Source organism: Drosophila pseudoobscura, chromosome 2 (genome assembly GCF_009870125.1).
Source record: "Drosophila pseudoobscura strain MV-25-SWS-2005 chromosome 2, UCI_Dpse_MV25, whole genome shotgun sequence".
In the NCBI taxonomy this organism is placed as follows: domain Eukaryota; kingdom Metazoa; phylum Arthropoda; class Insecta; order Diptera; family Drosophilidae; genus Drosophila; species Drosophila pseudoobscura.
The window spans coordinates 2,716,370-2,729,254 of NC_046679.1; the positions used below are offsets into that span (position 1 = coordinate 2,716,370).

The 12,885-nt window shown below is 43.6% G+C and overlaps 1 protein-coding gene across 44 annotated transcripts in view; it reads left to right on the forward strand.

Moving 5' to 3' along the window:
- Positions 1-12,885, forward strand: part of slo (calcium-activated potassium channel slo) — a 50,221-nt gene that overhangs the window by 2,887 nt on the left and 34,449 nt on the right. For 15 of the 44 annotated variants that reach the window (XM_033381169.1, XM_033381222.1, XM_033381447.1 and 12 more), the window contains 5 exons: positions 4,540-4,878; positions 8,747-8,905; positions 9,091-9,202; positions 9,510-9,661; positions 9,934-10,101. In XM_033381169.1, the coding sequence (XP_033237060.1) occupies positions 4,543-4,878; positions 8,747-8,905; positions 9,091-9,202; positions 9,510-9,661; positions 9,934-10,101 (927 nt within the window). In that variant the 5' untranslated portion in view covers positions 4,540-4,542. Of the gene's footprint in view, positions 1-323; positions 342-3,452; positions 3,663-4,142; positions 4,223-4,539; positions 4,879-8,746; positions 8,906-9,090; positions 9,203-9,509; positions 9,662-9,933; positions 10,102-11,786; positions 11,879-12,885 lie in introns of those variants that run through there. The other 29 variants (XM_033382038.1, XM_033381520.1, XM_033381647.1 and 26 more) reach the window with 6 other exon arrangements.

Genomic DNA, 12,885 nt, shown 5'->3' on the forward strand with positions numbered 1-12,885 from the left:
CTCCCTCACCCATTAGACACACAAACACACCTGCAACCGCATCACACCAAAAACCACCAAGAAAAACCAAACACTTTCCCATTTGACGCACACACAAAAACACACACCACGCTGAAGAAAGCGAATATGAGAACGGAGGCCACAATTACAATCACAACCACAACCACAAGAACGACAGCCACAACCAGAACCAGAATCAGAGCCAGAGGCAGAGGCAGAACCACAACGACAACATCAAGGGGTCTAATTGGAAACGAGATAGACAGAGCGATCCATCAGACATGGCCTGGTGTCCAAATTGTCACGAACTGCCACCGTTCTATCCGCCCATCTCGCCAAAGGTAAAGCCCTCGATGTCTTACGTCTATGAAATATCATCCATCGCTAGCCAGAACTATCGAATCGAGTCATAAAGATCACATTGTCAGCAGTGCTATGGCCAATCAATCAATCAATCAAACAAACAATCCATGTCACAATGTATAATTTGCATTACAATTGAATAGATTCAATCATAGATTAGATGGTATTTATAGGGAGGGTATACCGCCCTTGCCCTAGCCCTATGTAAGCCCTAGTATGTCCAGAACGATTCCTAGACCTCTCTCCTAGGCCCTTTACTCTCCCACCAATGCAGTGCATATCGAATTCGTTTCGTTTCGCTTCATTTAATAAATGGGATTTCCATCACTTGACCCTCACCATAGCAATATCCCCAACTGGTGCTACCAACATTCCTAATGGCTCGCGTGACCTTTGAGAATGTGGCACAAAGAAGACACACACAAACACAAACACACACTCGACCAAGTGCAGCGCTTTAAGCCCTCTGGCCTTGGGGGCCACCGACCAAACGAGTGCTGGCTGGCGCTGGCCGGCAATCAACGGCCACAATCAGCGGACCAAGTGCTGGCCATAAATTGCTCAGAAAGTCGAAGGGTATTTGTCAGGTTCGTCAGTTGTCAGCTCCCTGCCTGGGTCCCCGTGGTACTGTCTGTATCTGTATCTTTGTCTCTGCCTTTGTCTCCGTCTTTTCATTCCTCCAGCGCTTGACTTTGACGGACATGCGTCTAGATAGGTACTACGCGGGACTATCTGGTCAGCTGGGGCTCGCTCACGCCCCCTAAAATCGATAGTTCGCAATGTAAATTATTATTATCAAGCCAGCGACTGCCGTGTGACTTCATCCGTTAGATTGGTGTCTCTCTCTACCCCACCTTTAGCCCTCCGCTGAGTGACAGCCAAATCGGCCTGTGGGGTTCACTTCACGTTCACTCTGGCGGCATAATTCATATCATGCGCTATCTTCGCCTTCTATTCATTAGTCGCAGCTACTTTCTGGCGCTGGTTTCTGCTGACTAAGCACAGTATCTTAAGTCCAGTTAAGGCGCCACGACCAAGTTCCATTCCCGCCCAGAACAACCCATTGCCCAGGGCTAAGTCCCCAGACAAATATAAATAATTGAATCAAAGCCCAGCAGTATGCATTTTGGCCTGGATCGATGAAGGTTCTTTGAGTTAACATATATTTAAACTGCGATTAAGTGGTTTAGGGTCAAGTGAAAATGTTTCACAAGTGTTCAAGTGACAGATTCTATGCCTAAAAGTCAATCCAATATATTGTGTATTGAATTAAGTAAACAGCAATCATTTGATTAGCCAAAAACTGATACAACAACCTTGACCCACAGCCCCCAAAGGATTACTGTGAGAATAACCTTCGTTGTCATGTAAATGCAATTAAATCACTGATTACTGAGCTTTCTCCTGGGAGGGAGCCACCTTTGCCTTAGCCTGAATTTTCTATTCATTTGAATGGTTTCAGTGGCGTATACGCCACCGGTTGACACATAATTTCAAGGTGAATGGCTGCTTAAAAATAGTGAAACAACATTTAATTGAATAACAATTTTGCTCCTTAGCTATTTTTAATTGCGTAAATGCAATGAAGCGTAGCGTAGAACCTACTAACCCCCGCCCAAGCATCGCATCGCATCACTTCGCATCGCATCGCAAATAAAAATGTTGAAAATGAGAGAAAAACACGAAGTGAAAACTAAAAATAAAATGCATGCCGCTGGCCGATGATACGGGGGCAGGGCACTAGGGCCAGGGCTAGGGATGATGGGGATGATGAAGATGAGCAATTATGGCCAGTGGAAATAGTGGCATGTGCAAACAAAAACTGGGCCAACTTGTTACCACGGCTGCCTGCTGCCTGCGCCTGCCGCCCCCGCAGGAAATGGCAAACAAAGCGCGTAAATTATGAAACGACAGCTAACTGGCGACATGGCGTGACTAGCTCGAGTTAACTGTGGCAGTAACGTTAACGTTCAGGTTAACCTAGCCACCACCCTCTTTCCCAGCGCCCATTAGGGCCTCGGCCAGGCCGAGTGCTGCCCGGGGCCCGTCAGGTCACACAGAAAGGAATGCAAAAAGAACACGAAAATATGAGGCAAGACACAAAACAAAAGGAGAAGGAAAATAAAACAAAAATGTATAGAAGAGAACTCATAATTTATTTATTTATACTCGTATTCGGCCTGCCTGCCGTTGTTGTTTTTGCTGTAACGATAATTCATTGTAGAAAACTCTCACCCACTCACACAGAGAAACACACGCTCACATGGGAGCAGGTCTCCAATATGCGGACATGCCCTTGCCAAGGGTATCAGCAAATTTTTCATCAAGTTTGCAGAGGGGATTGGATGCCACGTGTCCCTTTGGGGAGCTCTGCTGAAAAGAACTTTGAAAGATTTTTAGACCTAAGTTCGAGTCTTGAAAATACAGATTTCTTTCCCATTTATAAACACGATTGAAGAATTCATGATACTTCCTTCCATGTAAAACATAATAATTTCTCTTTATATAACTATTTCTAGAGCCCTTCCGGTTAAGCACTTTACCTACAACTTATTTCTACTTTACTGCTATCTTCCATTTCAAATGGGACCCTGAAAGCCTTTCAGAGAATATTAATATTAAAGAGAATATAAGAATGTTCAACCCTGAGAGGACCATAATGATACTCTCTAAATTGTAGGTCGATTAAACGACTCTTATGGCTAGATCCTGTTAGGGCATCGAATCACTGGATCATCCTCTAAGGACTTCCGATCAGCGCCATAAGAAGTTATGTCCGTGTTAGGGTATATCCGCTTCATTCCAATGAATATCTAATTCAATTTTCTTTGTCTTCGCGTTGCCTTTTAATTAAATTCAAGTTTGTCGCCTGCGCTGACACTTTTCGCGGTCAGCCACCGAGACGCACACGACCAGAGAGCGGGAGACTCATAGAGACCCACAGAGACCCAGAGAACTATAGAAAGAGAGACAGAGAGTGAGAGTGAGAGTGCAGGCAGGCAGGCAGGCCTGTGAGCCCGTGCCGCCAGGAGATAGCAAAGAGCTCCGCAATCGTTGGCCCCGTCGGCGGGGCAATTGGAAAACGCGCCGCGCCGTTCAGTTGGTGGACGCCAGTTGTGCGGTTCGCTCGGTGCCTCCTTTTTCTCCCTATTCGATTCGAAGCAATTTGCGTGCGTGCCGCGTCGTGTGTGACAACTGCAGATACATATAGTATCCAGATACATAATATATACGAAATATATTTGTCTATATACAAATTGCACACACATATACGCCAGTATATAGTGTGGAGTGAATCAGTGAGTGCGTTGGCCCCTGCCTGAGAGTTTTCTGGCCATAAATTAATTGGCTAATGCGAATGTGACTGCGAATGCGAGTGCAGGACACAAATTTCCATTTAACCAGTCCCACGGGTGGATAGATCTGATACAGGGAATACAGAAATCAGTGCCCAAGTGGATGGATGGCCTTTGCCCAAGATCCCATGTTCCCAGTGTTTTGAGAAATTTTGTCGTCTCTCGTGTCGCCAGTGCCGTGCCGTGCCGCGCCACGGCGTGCGTGTGTCGGAGTGGATCACTTTAAAAATAACAGATTTGTTTGATGCTATTTATAAAAGTCGTGCCAAGTTTTCGTTCCGTTTCATTTTGTGTGCTGTAGCTTTCGGATTTCGGCTTTCGGCTGTCGGATTTCTCATTTTGGTGTCGTCATGCCCCAAAGTTGATGTCTCTCGTATGCACTTGAAAACTAAATAAATATCGCAATATTATTGTACACTATAGAATCCGTTTGGGCCGCAATGTAAGCAGCAAAAATGGCAACGGACTTGATCGGCACAAATTTCAGCAGCACATTGACAAATTTAAGACGCGATGCACGGAATGTTTTGGGAGGGAAAATATACTTAACATATTTATATTTAAGAATTCATTTCTTGGCCAGCCACATTATTGTTTACGTTTGAACTACATACATACATATGTACATATATACAAAACTATAAGAATATGAACCCACATTTATGTACATATACTCGTATAGAATGTATACCCAAGTGATTTGAAATGTCAGGCGTATGACGCAAAGAATGTTGCCGCCAGTTATCGTATTGATTTATGCTAAATTTAGTCAACTAATTGCCAGCGAATCGAGACTAATTGGTTCCGTTTTGCTTTGCAGGGGATGTCGGGGTGTGATCAAAGCACTGTCGAATCATTGGCCGATGATCCAACAGATTCACCATTCGATGCCGATGATTGTCTCAAAGTTCGCAAGTACTGGTGCTTTCTGCTGTCCAGCATCTTTACATTCCTTGCTGGCCTGCTCATTGTGCTGCTATGGCGGGCATTCGCGTTCATCTGCTGCCGCAAGGAGCCCGACCTGGGACCCAACGATCCCAAGCAGAAGGAGCAGAAGGCGTCCCGCAACAAACAGGAGTTCGAGGGCACCTTTATGACAGAAGCAAAAGACTGGGCTGGAGAGCTTATCTCGGGTCAAACAACAACTGGTCGAATTTTGGTAAGTACACACCCATCAAGCACCCATTTTTGCACCCGCTACAACTCCCACTCCCACCCCCACCCCCCTCTAGCCGTTGCGATTCATCATTTATGAATTTCGTTTTCATTTGGGAACCACTCGACCACATCTGGCCGCATTACTAAGTACTTTGGCCCGGCCTGGCCTGTCCTACTCGTACATTATAGCCACTGAATTATTCAGAGATCTGCTGACATTATTGTTGGCCATAGCCACACAATATCGATGTTGACGTGTCCTTGTCCATGGCTGCAGCTGGCGAAAGTTTACCGAGTGCCATCACACACTGCATTTCGTAAAAGTTCTCCCATCATTTAGTCCTGCAGTCCCCCTTCCACCCCAGTTCACCGATTCACCCACTCACCCACTTGTGAAGTGGAAGAATTGCGTGTATAAATATTTGGGGACTCATTTCGTGTCGACAGCGGAAGCAGCAAAGTAAATGTGCCATTTCCAAGTACAATAAATACATGAACACAAATTGACTCTGGGGAGAGAGAGAGAGAACAGAAATTAACTTCAATTGTTTTCCCTTACGAAACGACGATTGAAATCAGTTGTTTGTTCAAATATTACGCATTCGCCTGGGTGTACCGCCCATCCATTAACTGGTGTTAGCTAATTGGTCTGGCGGTCTCAAGAGCTATTTAGTGGGGTCTTATTGGGCATTGAAAGTAATGCACTCGATAAGATTCCGTTTTGAAATAGCCGACTCTCTAATCGGAAGCGTATGTCTGGGAACATTTGCATTCGATGTGACGACATGTAAATCTGAGCAGCGACATCGCATGTCAACACAAAATCTGCCCATTTTTAGTTCCATTTACCCATTTTCAAAGCCATACCCAAGTCAGGGACAGGACAGCAGATGTAGCACAGAAAATTGCTTTGTCTGGCCGATTGCATGGGGTCAAATGTGGACCATCACGAGTCCACGCGCTACCATTGGACGACAGTTCAATGCTGCCTCTTGACAGAGGACAACCACCACAATTGCACAGCAGTCGAGGCGGGGACAACAACTAAGAGTACGAGTACCAGTACGAGTATTACCATGCTAACGCCACCCGCAGCGATGGGTTTCTGGCTCTGTGTCTGGCACATATGAACGCGTATCTACGAGTATATCTACAGATAGTTCTGCTGGGAAACTTTCAGCTAATAACGGGAAGTGGGCCCAAAGAATGATGTACGAGTGTATATGCAGATGTGCGAGGATTGTGCTGATGGTGGGGGTGAGGGACCACAACAAATAACAGTAAATAATATGGCAAATGTCAGGATAGCGGCTGCTAAGGCAGGAAATGCCTGAAAGGCTCCACATCCCTCCGGCCAGAAAATCGATGGAACAGCGGCGCACATTTCGACTTTCTCTCTCTTTATAAAGCCAGAGGTTGAGGAAAGGTTGGAGGTGGAGAGTGGGTCTCGAATAGGTTACTGTGGCGGGGTGTGCTGGGAGATTGTGAATGTTTATTACCAGGCCTGTTCGGTGGGATCTGTGTGGCAACCAATTGGCTCCGCTGTTTGGCAGACACCGTCGAACGTTTCGTTTCATTTCGTTTCGTTTCGCTTCGGTTTTGGGGCTGCAGCTGTTTTTGGAAAAGCCTTTTCCCCCTCTGTGTGGCGCCCTTTTCTGTGGTGCCCCATCCTTATGGCAGTTGTTGGTTGGTGTTGGTGTTGCTGTTGTATTAGCTGTTGTTATTGTGGCTGGTAAAATAAATGGCTTGCCATTTGGATATTACACAATTCGTGCCTGCTGCTGCTACTCCTTGTCATTCTTTGACTTTCTCTACTTTCACTGGAAACATTTGCAAATGCTGACAATTGTTACGTTGTACTTTGATTTTACGGAACTATTGGCCATAATCCCCACAGCCGCAGCCACAGCCACAGCCACGTCCACACCCACTACTCCTGAAGCCCTGCTGCATTCACTAATTGGCTTTAAAATGGCTCCAATGCGGAAGTCGGCCGCAAAAGCTTTAAGCCTATGGCATTTATGGCAGCTGGGATTGCACTTCGTCACGCCATAGAATTAAAGCGAAAACCGCCTGCAGAAGAATTAAGTTTTGAAGTGGTTCCCGCCTGCAGCTGAGGCCATTAAACTTCTGCCATGGCTGGCTCTTAAAGTAATGGCTATATTTGCCGCACAACGGAAACTGTTGGCGGCGGAACGGAGAACAAATCAAATCGAGAATTTTGAGAGCGAGACACGTGTTTTCTCGCTGCGTGACCCACATTTGGAGTTCGCGTTGATGCAATTTGGTGGCAGCAGGCCGTAAGTGCTTTTCGCTTTGCCTGGTCGACCTCTGCCTCCCCCCATCTGGAATCTGAGAGTGATTGACCCAGTTTTCACGCCCAGTATACGTACTTTATGAGCCTCAGAGGAGTCCGAGGATTGGGTCCAAAGACGTCAGACAATCTTTGTCGTCATCTTGTCCGCCTTCTTGTGGACGGATGTATCGCCTTTTGTCTTGGGTCATCTTGGGTCTTCCATCTGTGCCCGCTCCTAGTCCTGCCCCATGACGTCAACTGTCTGGGGAAGTTCAATTTCATTATGTTTCAGTTCCACGGCGATTAACAGGGACTAATGAAAATATCAGTTGCCTTGGCACCACATGACGTATACGCAATCCTTAAGCAGGGGTAAAAGTTTATACGCTCTACTTGAAAATTCCTGTCTGGTTTTTGATATTAGAAAAGTTTGGGGGTGTGTGTGTGTGTGTGTTGCCAAAAACTTTATTGCGCAACTAACAAGTTTCTAAGGAGTGAATAAGTTTTGCATGTGTTTGGGAGCGTAATTTGCATACGAACAACAGGCAGAAGCGGTTGAATAATGAGTAATCAGATCCCGAGCCAAGACATTTCAATTTATGGCCCTAAATAAATGGCTTGCGTGCCGCCGGATCGGTCCCTTGCCAAATTTAGTTTGGTTTCCATCCAACATTCCTTTCTTCCCTCCTTCTGCCGCTCGCTTTCGATTATCCCAGTAATTACGAAACGATAGCACCAACAATTGCAATTACATTGGCATTAGGTACTGTAGGATATGTATAAATAGTGTGCTTAGAGGAATGGGAGGGCCTAAAGTGCATCCGGCTGAAGTTGAACTACCTCGATTGGCCTCTATAAAAAGGTTTCTTGGCAAGCAGCCCTGACATTTAACTGGTCTGCTGCCTGTTGTGGGCCTCTCCTCATCCTCCTTCTGGCTATCTCCTTGACTGAAATTCTACATATGTACGTATAGTATAGTATAGTTGGGGCGCATCCGAAATTACCTTGTAAAACTTTCATGACTACCGCAGATTTATCAGCGGGGCGCCTCGACTAATTGCCGCTGCCCGGACGCTGCCTTGTCCCCATGAATCAAATGATCCGTGGTCGTGGTCCGGCTGCGGCTCTGGCGCTGGCTCCAGGGCTCCATGGCCCCATGGCCTCATGGCCGGTGCCAAAGTGTGCAATTAAAAATGCACATTACTGCGGTATCCTCTGGCTCTCTCTCTCTCTCTTCCTCTCTTTAGGGGCAATTTCCGCTTTTCCTTTCCCTTGCTTTCCATTTCCTGCTTCTGCCTCTGAGAGATTTCTTTTGGGACGGGGCAGCAGGCGGAGTCGGGGCCAAGTTCAATGAAGCGTTCGACTGTGGTTGTCATCTGACAAGGCCGTGATTTATGGCTACGAATTGGCTACAGCAGCTGTTGAGAGATGGGGATGGGGCCACGTGTAACGTAGAAGAGCCGTAGCCCATTACGAAATGAAGTTCATCTTTGCGAAACCATCTCAGTGTCATAATTTGTAATGTTCTCTATAATACATGGTTTATAATGGCCTACCCTTCGTTCTTTTTCAGGTCGTACTCGTATTTATACTCAGCATTGCATCCCTCATTATATACTTTGTTGATGCATCTAGCGAAGAAGTCGAAAGATGCCAAAAGTGGAGTAACAACATTACTCAACAGATCGATCTCGCATTCAATATATTTTTTATGGTTTACTTTTTTATACGAGTAAGTTACACGATAGACAGACCAACACACTGACACACACTTACAGCGCCGAGCCATACACTGAGTTGATTTTACCGATTATTTCAAATCGATTGGCTGGAGCGATGATTATTTGTGGTTATGATTTATGCGATAAAAATTCTTACAAATTCTTGTGTTCTTTTCAATCTGACAATCTCTTACAGTTCATAGCGGCGTCCGATAAGCTTTGGTTTATGTTAGAAATGTACAGTTTTGTAGATTATTTTACAATACCCCCGTCCTTCGTATCAATATATTTAGATCGAACATGGATCGGTAAGCGAAACAAATCCCTTATAAATTCCACCCTAATTCAAATCAAATTTAAAAATTGTATATGCATACAAATCGGAGCTGATTGGGATTAATATATGAATATGAATATGAATCTGAATCCTATATCCCCACCCCGTTTCCCCGTACACGAACACATCTGAAAAACTGATACACACACATATACACAAACACAAGCCAACACCCGGGTCCTGATCGATTTGTATGCATGCAATGTGCCTTACTCTACGCCATCCATCAACAATTATGTATGCATATGCGTATAAACATTATGTATTACCACGAACAGGTCTTCGATTTCTTCGAGCGCTACGTCTCATGACTGTTCCAGATATTTTACAATATTTAAACGTACTAAAAACATCGAGCTCCATACGCTTGGCTCAACTAGTATCAATTTTTATATCCGTGTGGTTAACAGCAGCGGGCATTATACATCTGGTATGTAGAACAGACACACACACACACACACACTCGGGGATCAGCTGTTCCCTGGTCTATGGCTCTGTGACTGGGACTGCAATGTGTGCCAAGAGCCAGTGTCATGAATATAACAATGAAATACAAATTAATATGCCACATTGCAACCGGCTACAGAGTGTGGAACGAGGGCACGCCTGATCCCACACCGATCCTATATAGAGAGTGTCCAAATTGGTTGAGATTATCGCTGATGCGGTGGATAATGGCATTTGCATTTACTTAAAATTTAGCTGGAGAACTCTGGCGATCCGCTGGATTTTAATAATGCTCATCGTTTATCGTATTGGACCTGTGTCTATTTCCTAATTGTGACCATGTCAACGGTAGGATATGGTGACGTTTACTGTGAGACTGTCCTGGGAAGAACATTTCTCGTGTTCTTTCTGCTCGTCGGCTTGGTAAGTTTCCCCTGCACTACAAATCATTTAAGAATTTAATGAAAACCAAATATCTTAAACCCACACACACCAGATATACCAAAATGAAATCTAAGCTTTCTTTTAGTTGAATATATACATACCTAGATGAATACCTCCTTATACTCGTACAGATAAATATAGAAAACGTTTCTCTCTCTCCCTCTGAAAATCTGTCTGCCTCCGCCTCTACCTCTGCCTCGATGCCCATTGAGTTTGAGTTTAGGCCAAGCCGCAGCGGGGTTGGGTTGGAAGTGCTTAAGTGTGTGAATGATTTATGTTTTGGTTGCCGCCTAATCTACCACTAGTACAGTTGTGCTCAAGAACCATAGTTGAGTAGCCAAAGCAGTACAGTCCAGTAATCCAATCCAGTATCAAGTATGCAGTACTAGCCAGAGAGTGTAGCACTCTCGATACTCCGTACGCCGTACACCGTATGCCGTACGCCGTACTGTGATTCGAAAACTCTCTTAGCCGTAATTCTTTTAGCGTACCGTACCCCTCCGTTGAGCTCCCTTCTCTCTCTCTCTTACATTACAATAGCGTTAATATATACTCAATACTCGTACATTTGTTAATTGCATTCCAAAAACCTTATGTATGTACATGTACATGTACTTGAGTACATGCCACGTTTATGTAAATACATAGAACGACTTAATAATCGTACGCTGCACCAAGTTTTGAATTATGAAAGTTTATTTGAGACCTTTGCGACTCAGTTCCATATTTACGTTCAGTTTAGTTCAGTTCAGTTCATCCTTCTCCAGTTTTGTTAGCTTACCTCATCACCCAAGCTTAACGCGTTTACTCTGCCTTACGACCACACCAGTCACACCTCAAATACTACTACTACTTACTACTCGTACACAGCCACACAGAGCCACACCCAGACATGGTAACCGAAACATCCGAAAGATACAGGAGCGCCCTGGGCCGGTGTGGCAACTGGTGCCCGTTCATTCTCACGCAGCCCATTCGATACTCTCGTACTCGTACTCGTACTCGTACCCTCCCCCGCCCCCCATATTCGATAACTTATGCATGCAGTTTACTTATCACATTTTTGAGTTGAAACTTTCGATTTGCCTTTGGTTTTTGTAATGGAAAACTCGTAGACACCGAATACCGAAACACGAGACACACACAGAGACACCGTCAAGGGTTAGGGTCTGTCTAGGGTCCTGTCGTTTAGCCCAGAATATCCAGAATACTACAACTATATATACATCAATATACCAATGCAATGTTATATCCAAAGGTTAATGTTTTTTGCATGCTTTAATGCTGGCTGCCGCATATTCCATATGTTTAACCAAAAAATCAGTTCAAAAACCAAAAACCAAACCAACCGAAATCGATATCGTAACGCTTCTAGGTCTAATTCCAACCTGCCAAGTAGCTATCCTTTTGGGTGTGAATGTCCCGACCTGACTTCGTACCCACTGTTCAGGGATCCGCTTTGTTTTTTCTGTGTGTATTAGTATAACTGCAAGCAATCGAAAAATAATGCTAACAACAACAATAACAATAAGACTAAGCCTAAGACATATCCACAACAACAACCTACATATATACATATATATATATAACCTAGTACATATATTTTTTGCTGATCAACTGAACAATTGATTTTTGTTAATCTCGTGTACGATGGAATATTTTAGGCAATGTTTGCCAGCAGTATACCGGAGATAATTGAACTCGTCGGTAGTGGCAATAAGTATGGCGGTGAACTGAAAAGAGAACACGGAAAGAGGTAGTCTATAACAACCATAATGCAACATCAAAAAATTATAAGCGCATTCTATGTGAAAAAATAAAACACCAAGCAACATTTTCAATATAATCCACCAAAAAAAGATCAACTTAAAAAAAATCTAAAGTATAACTTATAAAAGAATATAAAAATATATATGAACATTTAGGGAGAACTAAGCTTAGGATCGCAGATCGTTCAGGAGGTCCCTCAGATATGATAAGCTCGGAGCTAGGTTTGCTTGAACCACAAACAAACAAAAACCTTCGCATAGAACACACTTTTTGAGTACTCGTACTATTTGAGAGGCTCCAATTAGCTATTTTAGTACCACCAAATATTAATAACTATTGATTAGAGTCGATAAATTGCAATTTATAGTCTGTTACCCTCCAACTTTGTTTCCCTTATTTCATTTATCAACTGAGTTTGAATCTCTAAGACTCGTCGCATAAACAGTTGACTTACCCGCATCAAAAAGTAGTTTCAGTCGACTCTAAAGTCGTCCGTTTCTCAAACTAAACTTTTTAGTTCGTTCGTTGATAAATAAGTATTCCGAAAAACCAAAAAAACATGACATTTGATAAATCATCAAACAAGTAATAAAAGTAAAGTACAATATTATAATTTCCATTTCGATTTCGATTTGTATTTTATCGTTCTGATTGAGTAAACTATTTTTGGATACATTTTTGATTTGACTCGCAGCCAGAGACAGTCCCGAAGAGTCCCGTCGTATACACATAGATCTATTTGTATATGCCATTAAAGATTTTAATGTCTAATTCACTGAGGGTTTCGTTTTCTCATTTTCGTTTATTGGTTTATGGTTTTCCGTTTCCTTTGGTATTTATTTGTGTTTTCCTTTGATTTATTTCGTTTGTTTAAACATTTTTATTGAACACTTAATACTCAAGAGTTTTTTTTCTCTTTCCCTTTTTGATTTTTGGTTTTTTGTTTTATATTTTTTTTTGTTTTCGTCTAGATATTCGGATCTGAGATACCTA